This window comes from Porites lutea, chromosome 3, assembly GCF_958299795.1.
Source record: "Porites lutea chromosome 3, jaPorLute2.1, whole genome shotgun sequence".
Classification (NCBI taxonomy): Eukaryota; Metazoa; Cnidaria; class Anthozoa; order Scleractinia; family Poritidae; genus Porites; species Porites lutea.
In genome coordinates, this window is record NC_133203.1 from 22297120 (window position 1) to 22314681 (window position 17562).

General features: G+C 39.6%; 1 protein-coding gene across 1 annotated transcript; it reads right to left on the reverse strand.

The window, feature by feature from the left end:
• Window positions 1-16430: 16430 nt before the first annotated feature.
• LOC140931950 (uncharacterized) lies at window positions 16431-17153 on the reverse strand. The gene has a single exon (XM_073381633.1). It carries the CDS (start codon window positions 17151-17153, stop codon window positions 16431-16433), a length of 723 nt encoding a protein of 240 aa, XP_073237734.1.
• Between the last annotated feature and the right edge of the window lie 409 nt (window positions 17154-17562).

Consider the following 17562-nt stretch of genomic DNA (forward strand, 5'->3'; position numbering starts at 1 on the left):
ACGATCGTCCAAACTTCAGCAGTAGTTGGTTATCCCTTCGGTCCTCTATGCTCATATAAGCGTCCTAAATTGGACGTTGATTGCTGATTTTAACTCTACATCAGCATGGCGCTTTTCTCCCTTCACGTAGTCCGCACGTCTAAATGTTTACACAAATCGTTGACTTTGAATTCAAGGACTACTTTAAACCATACTAAGCCTTCCACAGACGGCGAAACGGATTTCAAAAATCCCATTTTTCAATATTTCCAGTAACTTGTGGAAAAATCTGCTAGAGACAACCCAACAAAATGGTTAAAACATTAAGAAATCTTCAAAATCGACCACCATTTTGATTATACTTGGTAGCCTGGCTATTTGGCAGTAACTACGTCAAATATGACATCCTCTTATGTACCGAGGATAACGTTCCCATGTCTTCCACTCTCTTTTACTGTAGCTCAACTTTAACTTAAAATAAAAAGTAAATTAATTCAGAAATTATTTTCAATGAAAAGAAAATATCTCAAGAACAGAATAAAAACGAAATGATTTTAAAATGAATTTATTTCGAACGAAAACAAAATTTTATGTTTCAAAAAAAAGTGAAACTAATTTTAAAAAAATGTATTTGAAAAGAAAGGCATTGTAAACTAAATTAAAAGCAAAATTGTCCATGGCCTATCGTTGCCATAGCAAAAAAAAAAAAGGCGTGTGGCCTATCGTTGCCATAGACCAGAATGCATTTCGGTGCATCTGTTTTCAAGAATGGCTGCTGGAGGTCAAACTTGGAGTAAGTTTAAAGATAAAATGAAGGAGCTGCGCCAAGGGAAGAGAGCCAAGAAGGATTCTAGTAAGGCAGCCAAAGAGCTTGAGACCTTAGTTGTACAGCGCCTTAGCGCAGAGGTTTCGGGAAAAGCACAGAAATACTCTCGAGTTGGTGCGCGCGAGTTCGTGTCCTTCGAAGACTTCGACGAAATCTCCATCAGCAACATCAAGAGAGCTTGCATGAAGCACTTCGGTATGTTGGAAACGATGTCATGCGATGTACTCGCAGGGGAGCAAGGGCCATCTTGTTACTCGCTAAAACAGTTACCAAACTTGAAAGTAATCCACGTGCGATTCATTGAGGGTAAAGTCCAAGACGCTCCGGTTGAAGTTCTCTGTGAGCGGCGGAAGAGAAAGATCGACGACATTTCCGAGGGTGATAATGCTGAACATGGGAAGGCAGCGGTTGCTGTGGCATCGCTACCACAACGGGTGTCATCACAAAGCCCTAGCAAGTTTGTTCCGCGGAGCCTGTCCGTGGTTGACATGCTAGGATTGGGAAAGCTCATCCCAAATACCACAACCTCTGTTGAGATGTTCAATTTTGACATGTCGGTAATGGCGTGGACCGGAAGACCAACTGCCGTGGAGTTTTCTATTGAATCCCAGCCATTTGGAACAGGTGGATTTCGGAAGGCCTTTAAAGCGACTTCTAATGACAGAGGATTCCAAGGCTCTACGTGGGTGGTGAAGAGATATCTAGAAAAGGCTTCGGAAGATATCATTGCCATTGGACAGACACTGGAAGAACATACAAAGAAGGTAGTGCAAATGCACTACCTAGCACGGAATTTCGCAGCTAAACTGAAAGAAGAGCTTATAGCAAGCGATAATGAAATCCTTTTTGGGGAGACCATGAGTTACAAGAAGATATACATGGGAACAATTGACCGGGAATATGTAACGGCGGAAGAGTTTATAGACGGGACATTCCACAAATATATCAACAACAATGGGAACATATGCCAAGGCGAAAATGCTGATCCCTTGACCAAGAAGGCAGAGTGTCTAGCTCACTTCTCTTATGACCGGTCACAGAAAGAGGTCATGTTGCTGGATATACAAGGCTGTGGAAGTTGCCTTTTCGACCCAGAGATTGCCAGCAAGCAGCTAGATCCCAAGAACATGCTGTTTTGTACAGGTAATCTTTCCCACAATGCCATACAGAACTTCACTGCAAGCCATAAGTGCAATGACTACTGCAATCTGTTGAAATTAACTCCATTTAAGTGACTGAACCAGCATACTCTGTATGACTAGAATGCTGCATTTTGAAGTAGGCTTAATCAAGTGACGCGTATTTAAGCAGGGCGTATCTAATCGATCGAAATCGATCATCGAAAAGCTAATCGATTAATCGATATTACTCGATAATACTCGATATTTGTCGATTAATTAGTTGATTTAATCGATCGAAATCGATAATCACAAACTTTCTTATCACATCGATGAAAATCGGTAATAAAAAACGTGCGCCAAACCTTAACAGCCATCTCGTAAACAAAAATGGTGAAAGCTGCTCCTTAGGCGGACGTGAAAACTTTCTTACCTCGTAATCGACTTTGATCTTGCTTTATGCAGTCTTATGTTAGCTACTTTTTCTAATTTTCTTTCTTCATTGACAGGCAATATTCAGCTGAATATTCCGGCCCAGCAGTCTTATGGTGGTGTACTCTGTGCTGTAATCGGTGTTATCCAGACAAGAATTGAATATCGCCAACTAACGTACAAGGCAAAGGAAATTTTTTACCGCATTGGTATTCGAGAATCTTAGTAATAGTCTGAGTCACTGCCTAAATCATGCTAAATTTTAAGTGACAGAAAACTGCAGAAGTTGACAAATTTGACACCAGTTCTCGAAGAAATTCAAGCGCTTGTGGGCACGTATAATGGCGTGCTTGTTTACATTTGTTAGCCGCTGACCACAAAAAAGACAACTCTTTCTCCTTCAAAAACATATTTAATCACAAACTAATCAGCATTTAATCTCTGATAGACTTGCTCTGATTGCTATATTGTCCGGGCGTGTACGACTCCTCCTTCCACTTCCTGCGGTGGTTGTTCAGCCAAGTTATAACCTATAGAGAGCAAATATTATAACATCTTCAGTGCTTCAGTTCAGGAAAATGCAAGGAATACACTCTTCTTTTTAACACTGTTTTTAAGAGTCTTTTTTTTTTATAAGAACGGAAAAAAAAAAATAAAATGTATGGGCTGGAAATAAGAACAACCTCAATTTTCTTTAAACAAAAGCAGTGAAAACGAGTACGCGGATAGCACCGACAACCGGGGCCAGCAGTTGATCATGACGTAAGCGCATACCCCCCCCCCCCCCCCTTGAATAAAACCATTTGAAACGCCGCAGCGCCAGCATTTCTTTCAGCAAACATGTTTCGTTCGCCGTGCGCCTTTCTCTCGTTGTGTCTTGTAGTAAGTTCTTGGTATTACTTTATTCTACAAGTTGAAAGTGCCCCTCAGAGAGATGTAAATGACCTTAATAAGGAATTACAACAACGTGGTTTTAAACCACTCTGTTCTGGTAATGATTTCAAGACTTCTTTCACATGTACATCGTGTGGAACTTCTCTGCATTATCAAGACAATGCGAAAGCAATGTGGCTGATAAAGCGGCATGCGAATGAAAACTCTCATAAAATCAAAGCCGGATGGTACTTGGATGCAAACAGCCACGTTCTGGCAAGTAAGCCAAAAGGTAAGCGACAATAACTTACTGTTTGCTCGTCAATCTTAAGGGCATCTGCGGTCCTTTTGATGATGCCTTTATCTGGCGCGCCCCCAGAAGACAAAAACACTGTGTCCAGGGCAGACAACTCTAAGTCTGAAAACTTCTTTCGCTTTCTGGGGACTTAAGCGTTTTCTTCTGATTCATCTTCGACTCGGCTCTTCGATTTTTTCGCTTTTGCACCTTAAAAAGAAAAATCAGATGATTCAGGTTGAATACATTCAGTTGCACTGCGTTTCCGGTTTTTTCCTTGTATTTCCGCCGGTGGAGGTGTTAAAATTATTATTATTTTTTTTTTCACCTTCAACTCTTTTAGCATGTTTACACTGATGTTTAGAAAGATATGAACAGTTACTGGGTTATTGAGCTTACCTTAATCTAGGCGAATTTTTCATTTCAAAAATGTGTTTTAGAAACACCAGTTGTCAGAAAGTGTTTTATGAAAATTACCCGCCATTCGGGTTTGTTTGTAATGGTTTGTCTTGTGTGAGTCATGACGTCTCTCGCGCGCTCTGCTATTGCACAATCAGAGAAGGCTGGTAATAAAATTCGGAAGTAAGATTTAAGACTCTCATTGCGCTTTCCCTCTCGATGTCATGATTAAATAACCGCCAGAGATTGTGGGTGGTGGGAACAAAAGAAAACGAAAAAACAGTATCAGTCAATGATAGCTTTATTACTATCTCCAAACAGTAGTATTCATACACTGATTAAGAGTGCAGTACTGACGGTCTAGAAAGAATTGTGACGATATTGCCCCCCCCGCCCTCTTTCCCCGGGCACCCGGATACAAGCACTTAAAAGTCCGTCCAGCCACCCTACGAAATTGTCTAAGCCGGGATTTTCTAGTACAAGAGGACTTTAAGTGTATGTAATTACGGATCTTTGAGTACAATCTTTGTTTTTAAACAACAGGAAACAAACTATTGACAACTTTCTTTGGAAAGGCAGCTACAAACAGAGTCCCCGCAAGGCCACCGCCCACCCTGCCAGTTACTACAACCGATTCAAAATCTGCACATTCATTGAGCATGAGGACAATTGCTCTGGCCGCAGAGACGGAAAAGGTTGTCTCAGAGACACGAAAAGAAATGAATAAGAAATTTGGACAAAGAGTGGGTGAAATGGTGTTGGAATCTTCACCATCTTCGTCAGCGCATACATCAACAACCATGGGGTCAACCATTCCAGTTGAAGAGATTATCTGCAATACAAAACTACAACACGTTGAACGCACTGCGGAAGCAAGAGACAACATTGAAAAAATGTTACTTTTGTCAGCACTGTCGAAAATGCAACGGATGTCTTCTTTTACGGCGAAAATAACACATCTTTTGACAGAATACAGATACGAAATGCATAAATCCACTAAGGAAAGAATTGATGCAATGCAAAAGTTCTGGGGACCGTCGCATCAAGATAGAAACTATTGTGAAAAAGTTAATCTACTGACATCCTCGTTAATACAAGGCATGGTAGGAGTGTATTCTTTAACAGGAAAGTACAGGAATGAAATCGCAAAACTTCGGCTGCAAGTAAAATGTTCAGAAGAGGCATTACACGACTTGGAGCGAGAGCTAGCCGGAAAAAATGCCCGAGAGCAGTTGCCAGAGATTGCAATGCAACTTGCCGCAGTGATTGGAAATCAGGGTGAGAAGAGTCGCACATTAATATCCATTGTTTCCAATCTACTAACAAACAGCATAAAAGAAAGTAAACGCTGGAATGATGACACAAAATCGTTTTTTGCGGTTGTCCTGGATTATGGTGGGCCGGCATTGTTAAGAATAATAAGAGAAAAAATTGGCGGGCCAAGCCTTCAGACCGCTTACGTAACGGCAAGAAGCAAATTCCATACTCCGACCAAATTAGAAGCAAGTATTTTTGTCAAAGCAGCTTCCTTCTATGATCGAATTGGATATCACGGGCCCTTTATCATTGCTATTGATGCGACAGCCATATTACCTTCTATCAGGGTGCAAGGAAACAAGTTGATAGGTATAGCCACTGAAGAGGATGTTGTCGTAAAAACAGCACAAGACATCATTGACATTACAGGCAATGAAAGCATGGAGAAAGCGCGATTAGCCAATGCAATTGTCCTGACCCCCTTAAAGGAGCATGTTCCTTGCTTTGTGCTTGCTGTGTCAGCTGCTGTTAAGGGACAGAACTTTGAAACAGTTGTTAACTGGTTCAACAGTGCAGTAAACTGGGGGGCACAACAAAATTTGAAAATATTAGGCATTGGCGCTGATGGAGATTCTAAGTTTAGAAAATATTATTTCGAACGGTTCTTAAAAAGGCGCGAACATTTGAACAACGTGATTTCGATTCCCCACAAAGGCTTCAATTTTGTCAGTGTTGTTGAAGATATCCACGGTATAACAGTTCCTACTCTTATGTTTCCTGACTGGAAGCACCTAATTAAGAAATGGAAGAATCAAATACTGAACGTTAGACGGGTCCTGGTGCTCGGAAACGGATTCGTCATGATCGAGGACTTAATGCGACTGTATGAAAGAAACAAACTGACCAGTGGTTTATGGAAAAGTGACGTTTTTGTTAGGGACAGACAGAACGTGGATGCCGCACTGCGGATTTTACAGCCACAGGTCCGACAGTGCTTACAAGACTGGAATGACCAACGTACGGAAGCAACTCGTACTTACCTTAAGATAGGGCATAACATGATGAGAAGTTTCACAGAAGAAAACTTACCCGTCAAAGTAAGAGCAAAGCTAGCGTGGTCGGCGGTCTGCTTTGTTCATTTATGGAAAGCATGGATAGAGATGTCAAGCTATTCGATAGAAACCTCCTTTATATCGTTGTAAACGTACAATGATATGATACTCGCAGGACATACACTTGTCCTCTCGATGAAACTTTTCTCCAAGCATTTTCCTGATGAACCGTTCCATCCCAAAGTTTTTGGTTCGGATAGCTGCGAAAGACTGTTTGCGCGTCTACGAGGTTTTTATAGAGGCAAATCACATTTATGCATGCTAGACATACTTGACATTTGTGGGAGAATTTTAAAGTTGGAGGAGCTGAGATACAAAGAGGTTCCTCGGAAACAAACTCAAATGTCCTGGTCGACGAATACAGAACAAGAAATTCTGAGTGGGTTACAAGAGGCCGAAAGGAAAGTTCTAAAAACAGTTGAGCAATTGGGTATGTTGCCGTTGCTTTCTGCTGGAAACATCCTTAGGAAAGATAAGGATGGTGAAATAGTTTATCTGAATCCAGGAATGGAATCCACCTTAACAGATATTGGTGTCGAGCCAGATGAACTCGATTCTATACCGTTACAGGAACTGATAGAAGCAGAAAGTGACGTTTTGTGCTCTGTTGCCGAAGAAAACGACCACAGTTCAGCATATGCTCTGTCAGATATTGCTGCATCTGCCCAAACATCCGTAACTGCACAAACAGATCTGCTAGAAGACGAGGATGATGACGACCCTAGCCACTGCCATTTGTTTCAATCGGGGAAATGCAAATACATGGATGGGAACTTCAAGGCACCAGCAAAAACTCACTGGTTGGGTTGCGATTACCCTGGGTGTGAAAACTGGTTTCATGAATCATGTTTAGGACTTAAATTCCAATCCGATTTTGAACGGGAAAACTATGCGTTTGTATGTAAAGCACATGACAGCGTTAAGGATATGTTTAACAACCAAGTAACCGCAACGACAACGGATCTTACCATTCTAGATGAAGAGCAATCTGAGGGTCAGCCACCCTCAAAGCGGTTAAGAAGAACGCAATACAAAGAAGGATCCTCGTTGTTTACTGACCAGACGGTGCGCCCAAATTACGTCGAATACGAAGGCGAATACTATCACATTGCTGAATTTTTATCCCTTCATCAAGGGAAAGTATACAACCCCTCAGCATCTAGGATGTCTCGCTGGATGGCAGTTTCGAGAAACGATTTCTATGAACGAGTGGAGAAACTAGTTTCGCCAAATAAAACCGATTCTGGGCTCTATCTTGATGATATTGCGGCGTTCTGGGTTACAGGGGTTGGTTTGAAGTGCGGTCTAGTTTTGTGACTGCTGTGTAAGACGTCAGCTAAGTCCGAGGTGCCGGTATTCGAGTGGAAAAAAACAAACAAAAAAGAAGAAACACTTAAATTTTCTGTTTGCATCCAGGTGCTTTGAGCAACCAAGATAGATGGAGGGAAGTGGTCATTGTCCAAAACAAAGGAGAACTTATGGACTGATTGTAGCGCGCACCTGTTAACTTTTGCCGAAGTACCTGAAGTTCGACTTTGGCCGGTCGCTGTAAACGTTGAACATCTAGAGGAGATTTTACCGGAGCTTGAGGCGGCTGAAAGGGAACGTTTACGTGCAGAAGAGCGCTGTAGAGAAGAAGAGAAAAAGAAAAAGAAAATGGGAGAACCAGAAAATATGACCATACGTCTTCTCAAAGAAGTTCTTGACGACCTAAACGTCACTTATAAAGCGAGTGACAAGAAACAAGACCTTATTGCCAAAGTTCGCCAGGCCCGGGAAGAGTTGCAAGAAAGTCATTGTGAACAAGGCAGGCCCTTTCATTTTCCATTGAATTATAATAATAACCATGATGATGACCAATCACACTGGCATAAAATTAATAGCGTTACATTTAAGGCCTCTTTGTTCCCGTTAATTTATTACGACGAGAGAAAAGAACGATTTGAATTTTTGTTTTCGTTCGAAATAAATTCATTTTAAAATCATTTCGTTTTTATTGTGAAAAAGTCACTCGTTTTTATTCTGTTCTTGAGATATTTTCTTTTGATTGAAAATAATTTCTGAATTAATTTACTTTTTATTTTAAGTTAAAATATTTCTGTGATTAAACAAAAAAAAAACATTAAAACTATTAAACTAAAAATAAACCAATACACCCAAAAAAGCAAACAAAACATAAATTTACAAGAAACTTGTTAAGACACTGGGTTTTTTTGTTACGGCAGTCTTAGGCCACCATACTACAGATCTAAAATCTACACACTCTCTTTCTTTTCACTATCCCGCCGGAATTTCAACGGACCCCAGCCCCCAATGGGAATGACCTAGGACTTATATGGACCCTTACACGAAGCACATACTATGAAAATTCGCAATCACGGTTTTCGCACCATAAATAACAGGGACCGCGCAGCAAGTTTTCGAGTGGGGGGGCTAAAGAAGAATGTGTGAAGGAAAATTTTGGGGGGGGGGGGGCGGGGGGGGCATGCTTGTGAATTTCTATTCAATTTCTCAAAAGTGACGGAGAATGCGAATAACGATAAAACTATTGATTTTTTCCACATCTTCAGTGATGTTGCTATCGGGTCTGAAAATTCACCATCACTAAATTGAAATATCATAGATTGTTATGTTATACTACTGATATCAACCTTTAATTACTATAAATAAGCCAGAAATCCAACGATTTTGCTTGAGCTGCCTTGAACTCAAGGCTGTATAATTACTGAGCAATTATTGCACGAGGCTGAGTACGATATGAAGAGTTATGCAGATCGAGGGGGTTATCCGCCAAAGCCGAAGGCTTGAGCCCGGTGGATAACACCCTCCGAGATCTGTATATCTTCATATCATACGAAAACCGAGTTCAATAATTGTTTAATTATTCATTCAAAATATTTACACGGCAAAACAAAACGGTAACTGAAAATAATTTAGTGAATGAAAATTCAATTATAGAACAGATTCAGAAAAAAGTAGCAAAAATTATGCAGAGTTTACTCACCAGATAAAGAAGGTTTTCCATTTTCTTTGGAAAAGTAATCAGAAATTTTAAGAGATCTCTTCTTTGCATTACTAGTGGTATGGGAAGTCTCGTCGTTCGTATTTATGTTGCCGTGTACCATGTGCACTTCTTTGTTCGTAATAACCGCCGGATTGAATGTTCCTTGATGACCAGAGCTATACACAATTCTGCGGTTTAAGTTTTTTCGATGACAAAATGTTTTTATAAACAGACCGCGTTCAACAAAACTTGCAATTGGAATGCTCAACGAGCCGTGAAGCCTGACATCAAAAGACGGACTTCGCCCTGATCGAGCTAAAACCAGGACGCACAATAACAAGAGAAACAATAACTTCATGATCTTCCAAAAATCAAGGTTGAAACTAATAAACAATTTGTTTGAGAATGGCCTTATAAACTAAACCCAGTTATTACTTTGGATCGAAATTGACCAATTACGAAACAACGCGTTTTCCTGAGAGGTCCGCAGGAAAAAGAAGCCATTTAAAAGACGTTTATCTCTGCTAGGTTAGAAGCGAAAAAATATTTTACAATTGTAACGACTAATGCTTCATTCTGTCTATTTATCTGCGCGTTTGTCTCTGCCAGTGACTCTGGTCACTTTCGAATTAACGATTTTTTGCTATTTTTCACTCCGTTACTTTTGTTAAATTATTTTTTGTTTAATTTATTTTTATTCTTGCAAAAAAGTGGGGGGCTAAAGCCCCCCCAGCCCCTCCCTCTGCGCGGTCCCTGAATAATCTCTCACAATCACTAAATACATGCAAAAATGACCCAGAAACGGTCCTGCAAATAAGACAAATTCAAGAATTGACCTAAAAATGGCCTGAATCTCAAACTAAGGCACAGAAAAGCTCAAGAAATGATTTTATCCAGGAGATATGGTGACCTATACGAAAGACATGTATGCGAAAATACCACAGGTGTCCCAACCTCGAAATATAAGCATCTGCGAACATCGGCATTGTTCCGTAACTTTCCAAATGTAAGATTTGAATGGAAAAAAAAACTTATCATTTCCGTAAACTCTTTACACTACAACCTATAACACGGCCATACATAGGCCCATGCACCACACAGATGAGACGTAACAGACATTTTCTGAAAGGTAAGCTGTTTTTTCTTGAAATCCTTTCATTTTCGTTGGTTTAGTATACGGAAACAATAAGTTTTTTTCCCATACAAAGATTTCCTTCTATTTCACATGTTACGCATCATTCCCGATGTTCGCCCATCCTTATATTTCCAGCTTCCGCCGCCTCTCAAAATACAAACTACTTTTCACATTGAAACTAAGTTTATGCTCCACGAAAATCAGCTCTTCTGGCTCTTCGCCGAAAACTATTCAAAAAGGAAAACTTTGCATCTCGACATTATATTCATTCTTCCGAAACGGCTGAAGACTAGACTCTAATTAAGGAGTAAACTGACCTTAATCATTTACATACTCTTATTTTTCATAATGTTAAAGCTCATTTCTTTATTTTCATTTGTTCTTATGTCACTTGCAAAATCCCCTCAATCACGATCTTCAAAGCTTTTTTGCCCGAATAGTTTTCACCTTACATTATAACCAATTTGCTGCAACATATACACACACTAATTTCCTTTCTAAAACGTGAGAATTTTTTCCAAGAACCCTGCCAACACAATTTCTTTCCCTCACATACATGCAACAATATAACATTTCTTCCTACTAATATCACCTTTAAAACATAACCTTATTACTTCCTTTGAGTAGGCACAACAATTCTCTTCAGGTATTTCCTTGCAACATTATTTCCCCTCAAAATCAGTCTGCAACATATTTTTTCCTGTTGAAATCACCCCATATACCCCCAAACTCAATAATATTATCCCCTCCCTTGCAATGTCTCTTTCAATTCTTTTTACAATCATTCTAATACACTTTACTATCACAAAGCAATACAAAATACTTCTACTTTTTTTATTATTTTATTCCATCTGTAAAACCACAACACCTTTACTGTATTAATATCTACCTAATCCTCATTATTTATCAATTCTTGCACCCAAGCCCCACTTCCCCAAAAAATACTTCATGTGTTACTTCTTAATGGTCAGTTAAACATACAAACTATGCATTCACTAACCATTCCTTAAATTCCTGTGCTCAAAACATGAGTTACAGTTATGCCAATCCCTACATATTGCAAACGTTATAAAATATCCCACACTTTAACAATCTCCAAACAGGTTTAACAAATTTCCCTGCAAAAGTTTTAACAGACCTTTAGCAAGAACAACAGCAACTGTCACAAAAACATCACAAAAACAATGTTTCAATTGCCAAACAACAACTTTTTGGCATGCATCACACTCATTTCCTTGCCATTACTGCACAACTACAACATGAAAATCCCTTACTTCATTTTTTCTCAACAACACTATAACAACCAACAACAACGTTTTTCGCTGTCAAAACTTAACTGCACTTCATGAAATCAACTCAAAAGAAATTCACCCACATTTCACATTTTCAGCAACTAGCAATAAACACAACAACATTTAAAAAAGCATTAATTCAATCCTTTTCAAAGTAACACTTTCTCAACCATCACCATTTTCGATACTAAAATTCCCTTTTACTATCTTCCGTCAACTTTTAGCAGTTAAATGCCTGCCAGGAATTCTTCACTTCGCTTGACCTTGAACTTGTTCAAATCCCTCCTGTCAACAACATCCCCTGCAGGAAAGGAAAACCACATTTTTTAGCGCAAGAAATTGCAATAACAATAACTCACAACTTTCAACTACAAAACCAACAACTACTTACATGAACATTTACTTACAAAACCACTTAAAACATGAAGTGAAAAAGCAAATCAACTGCCAAATTGTTTCATTGATTTGACAACACACATCATAATTTAACCAACCCTTAATTATTAACTATCCTAGCAAGATACATTTAATTACACGCATGGTTACAACACATTTAAACTAGAGTTCACGCTAACCACTCTTCAACGAATCAAAACTAACCCTCGCTTAACTGTTCATAATTGCTTGAGCAATTTAACCTTTCCATAACAGTTAACCATCTAACAACACACCCTCATCTATACACACCAACAATACACTTGTCAATACTCCCACAACACTTCTTTTATTGTCACCTCCTCTCAACCACCACTCACTTTCCCTTTAACATACAATCAACATAAATACAATCTCAATCACAAAATACAACAAGCTCTAACCAACAAAACTTACAGACAATCATCAATTCTTAGTAAAACCTATATTACAATTTTTAGAATTTCAAGCTAATAAACAAGTACCATTCCAATTTTTTCTTTACAACTTGTTTCCTTACACATGTTATCCATTTGACATTTCATAATTTTATTTCACAACTCCATTCATTTCTCTCTAATTCCAGATAATTCACACAATCCTTTTCTCAAACTTACACATAAAAACAACTCAGCCAAAACATACTTCAGAGCAATTTTCCCAAGTTCATCACACCTTATACTCTCTTATATATTAATTAAGACATCCATCATATTAAAGTAACATTGCACATCACGACTTCTTCACATTACCACCCAAATACACATTCACACTTGAAATGCACTAAACCCCTACAACACTGCTCCCACTAAAAACAACAACATTTATATACAATGGCCAAATCCCCTACACAAACAAATTAAGCTCACAACAACAACCCACTGCAACCAAACAACACAGCGCTCCCCTTTTACTCCCCCTTATCCTTACTTCAGTGACCACACACACATTCTCTCACAACTACTTTCTTTCACTCCCCATAATAATATTAACACCTTCCTCTCACCATACATCATTTATTGCTATTCCTCTGCATTCACAATTCATTCCACCACCACGACGCTGAAGTGTACGCTACCATAGCGTTTTCTTGTTTAAACAGGATTGTCTATTGAAATAGTGAAATTAACACCTCTCTTCTAACTTCGGGAATGAAAATCATTACGTTTTAACAGTTACATAACGTGTCTTACTAGGTCCTCACCTTGCAATAATCCCTTTTTTTTCTGCCCGACATCAGTACAAATAACAGGGGTACTTGTTTGGCGCAGTCCTCCTTTCGCACGAAAGCGTTGATGCTTAAGAGTTGAGAGAACGGCAGTCTGCAGAGTTTAAACGTGCCGTCGATGTACCAGGATTTCACATTCCCAAGTTGTCTCAGCTGCTTATCTGTGGCGAAGATTAAATGTCTGCGCTCTCGGACCTGAACATCTTTTCTGAAAAAGTGATCGGGGACATGTTCTTCTTCCAACTCAAAGTCGAGGTCTGTTGGGTCCTCGGGACGTAGTTTCTGGCGCAGTCTGTTTGCTTGGCGAGCAACATGCAGGGGTTTGGGTAGAGTAATGGGTGCACCATCTTCCATCACATCCAGATATACCTGGAAACAAACAAATCATTATTAGAATATAGTTCTTATGAAAAAGTACGGTATCATATATGTAAAACTCTATCCAACTTGCAACAAAAAGATTTTGAAAAGTTGTAAATCTGTCTTTCTTTCTTTTTTAATTAAAACGTTACAGTATTGATGCAAATATGGTAAGGTCAGCAACATCATTATTTTGTGAAGTATATATGAAATAATTCATATATATCACTCTTCATTCACATTCATCATTATTTTCATTGAAAAGATGAAAGCATACCTCGTCAACTATTGCTGATGCTGGCTTGAATAGATCCTCCACTGCCTTAGCCTTCACGCTCGCGATGACTTTAGCTGTCGTTGCAGCGCCAACTGATGCTGGATGGTTGTGGCAGTGCAAACCTGGCTCAAATCTGTTCTCTTTCTACCGCACCTTAGCCTTAGGTTACATATAAGCAACGATTACATCTTGTATACAAACAATGATTGTGAACGACCTTTTAATTAAAGGGTTTCGTTTATCGTTTCTATCAGGACAGTCATTTAAATATTGATCGCGTCGTTTGGACCGACTTGTTAGTTGTTGGTGATCGGTGTATCATGAACATCGCTCGTAGACCTCGTAGGTTGTTCGTTATGGTAATGGACTGCACATGATCCAGTCAGCGTGTGTTCCATCATCATGCGTGGTCAAATAAACGTTCATTCACTACGAACTGTTAATGGTAGTGACTAAATCTTCAAAAGTTGGCAAGTTGTTCTGATTGAATCAAAACGACCTCGAGTGGATCGAACCGACTTAAGGTATGTATCGAAACGACTTTGTATCGAAATGACCGGTAACCTATTAATATAAAAGGCCTTTGTCATAAAGGGAGAGACTTGACCAACCAGGCATGTACATGTCTGCTGCCGCTGGTACTAATTAATCGAGGCGAAAATCCAAAAAAAGGCACTCTAAAACACGAATTCGTAGCATCCCCACCACACAAAAAATTGACTTCAGATTTTGATGGAGTGATGTATATTGCATTGCCCGATAATTCTTGGTGAAGAATTGTTGGGTCGCAGATAGCTACGGCACGATTTTTGAGAGGTGTGGGGGGTCTTTTGATTCGGTAAAATTAACAACGCTCAGACAAGACACAATAATGAAATAGCTATATTTTTCTATTATCTGGTCAAATTGTTCGAAATTGACACAACCTAGACCTCTTTACAACCCGAACAATAGGCGAGTTCATACCAAGTACATAAGTAGGCCTTAAGTATGCCGGAGATCTACTTGGAGTGTGAACAGGGTTTATTTTGGTTCAAGTACCTTACTTTGTAACCTTGGAAAAGACCTATCCTCAAAGAAGCTGAAGTACGCTCTCAAGTCTAGTTTTACCGTGCTCAAGTGGTGCTTACGCACTATCAAAACACTCGACGTCACACAACGTCAATCAACTAAACAGCGGGAAAAGCTAGTGTATGCAAACCTTCGTGGCGAAGCAAAAACATGGATCCCAACGGAAGCCGACATCATTTTTTCTCTCACAAACAATACCAAATAGACGACGACGATTCTCTGGATGTAAGCCTTATGTAAGTGCAGTTTTATCTATTTATTAAACCAGTTTAAGAGCGCCTTTTTTGTTTTACTAGTGGGGTTTTACTATGCTAAAATCCTAATAGCTCTTTATCACAAGCATACTTTCTATTTAATAGAAACAACTTAAACCAAAGATTTGCTGGAGCAGTACAGATTAACCAACAACAAATGCCACAGATGCATTTCAGTGGACAGCTGCTCTTTCCTTTTCCACCTAACAGCCAGACCTTCTACCATCCTGCTGTGTTTCAACCGCCGAGCGACAGTCCACCACAATGCAACTCTCAAATAATAACGCGAACCCCATCACCAAGTCCTGGGACTTCAGGGAGCTCGAGCCGGACCACCAAAACCAGTTCGGAGGGAAAAAAAGAAATCAAAGGCTTCTGACTGGACAAAAGAAGAAACTCGTGATACGCTCGAACTATGGGGGCCGAAATACGACGGGTGAAGCGGGGTTTAAGAAAATCAAAGAGGGTTTTCCGTACTTTGATTTTTTAGACGATGTGATGGGTCATCGTGATAGGGTTGACCCATCTAAAATGGCTATCGAAGAATCTTCTATGTTTGCTTCAGAAGATAGCAGCAATACTTCACCCTCGCCTCAATTGCAAGAAAGCGGGAATGGCACAGAGGAAAACCTAGACGATGACTTACAAGCCGCGACGGGAATGAAACAAAAGGCAACTGATAAGACAGTGAAATCTGCCCGCAAAGGAAAGAGGAGACGTGATGAGCAGCAAACTGAGTGGCACACAAGTTTTCTTCAGCTCATGGAACGAAGCTTAGAGCAAGATAACATACGATTTGAACGTTCCACAGAAATGCTTTGAGAATCACAGAGGAATCAGATGGAGCAAACAAATGCAATCCTCGTAGGGTTTAAGGACATTTTCAAAGATTTGGTATCAAAGTAGATCAATGCATGTATTGGATGTGTTACTGAAAAAGAAGACAGTTCAACGGTCTATTGCCAGTAATTCTTATTAAATATTGCCTTCATCGGCAAGTTTATTATTGCAAAAACTTGACCTGTTTTTGTCTGACATTTTTTGCTACACAAAGCGATCAACAGCAAATAAAACCTACAGTTGCAAAAAATGTGGTGTTACAAGTTATCCCACAAAGTCTTTTAAAGCATCTCTTACATCAGTGCCAGTTTCAAATACAATTCTGTCTTCATCTTCATCATCTAAGTCGTCAGAGTCACAGTCATCATCATACAAGTCACCTCTCTCAATACAGATGTTATGCAAAACGCATGATGCAACAACAGTTTTTGTTAACATTGATGTTTTCTGGTCAATTTTTTTCATAACTTTTCGCCACCGTGATTTTAACATGCCAAATGCACGCTCCACTACACATCGTAAGGCGTTGAATTTTTTGTTAAATTTTCTTTGTTCAGGAGTTAAGCGTCCCCTGTCTGGGTAAGGTTTCATAAGCCAGCTGGTAAGGGGGCATGCGCTGTCTCCAGTGAGAAGAGGGCCGATTTCTACTCCATTGATACCTCTAGTCAGACCAGAAATAATTTGTTCATTTTGTGCCATATCGTATAGTCCACTTAATCTAAGAACACGGGCATCATGTATGCTGCCCGGATAGCCAACAGTAACATGAATACATTTTAGGCTACAATCAACTATGCCTTGAATCACACTATAATGCTGCTCACGATTATAATAATCCTCGTGATTTCGTGGTGGAAGATTCATCTCTATGTGGCATCCACCTATGGTTCCCACAATTTGAGGTATGCCATACGTTTCTTCAAACTCGTTAATCTTATCTGTAATTTCCTGCCTTGTCAAGGGAAATTTTACGAATTGATCCTTCATTTGAAGAAGAGCACGCTTGAATTCACTGCAGATATATTTCACTGTTGACTTTCCATATCCAAATTGTAACCCACAGCTTCTATAACTGTTACTGGTTGCAAGTCACCATAATGCTAAACCAACCCTTTCTTCTACGCTAATCGGAGCTCGCATCCGCGTCTGTTGTTTTTGTAGATCTGCTCTTACAAGGTCACAAGTTCACTTCAGTTTTTATGGTACTTAAGGCCTACTTGGGCCCTAGTGTGAACTCGCCTAATTTTATGGTTTCCTTGTTTGATTGACGATGCCATGGTAACCGTTGGCGTGTCAGAAAACAAACTTATTCCATTTTACTGTTTCACAGCGTCAGTTTAGAATCTGGAAGGGAAAAGCCGCATACTGATTGTTTGACATCGACAAAACAAATTTT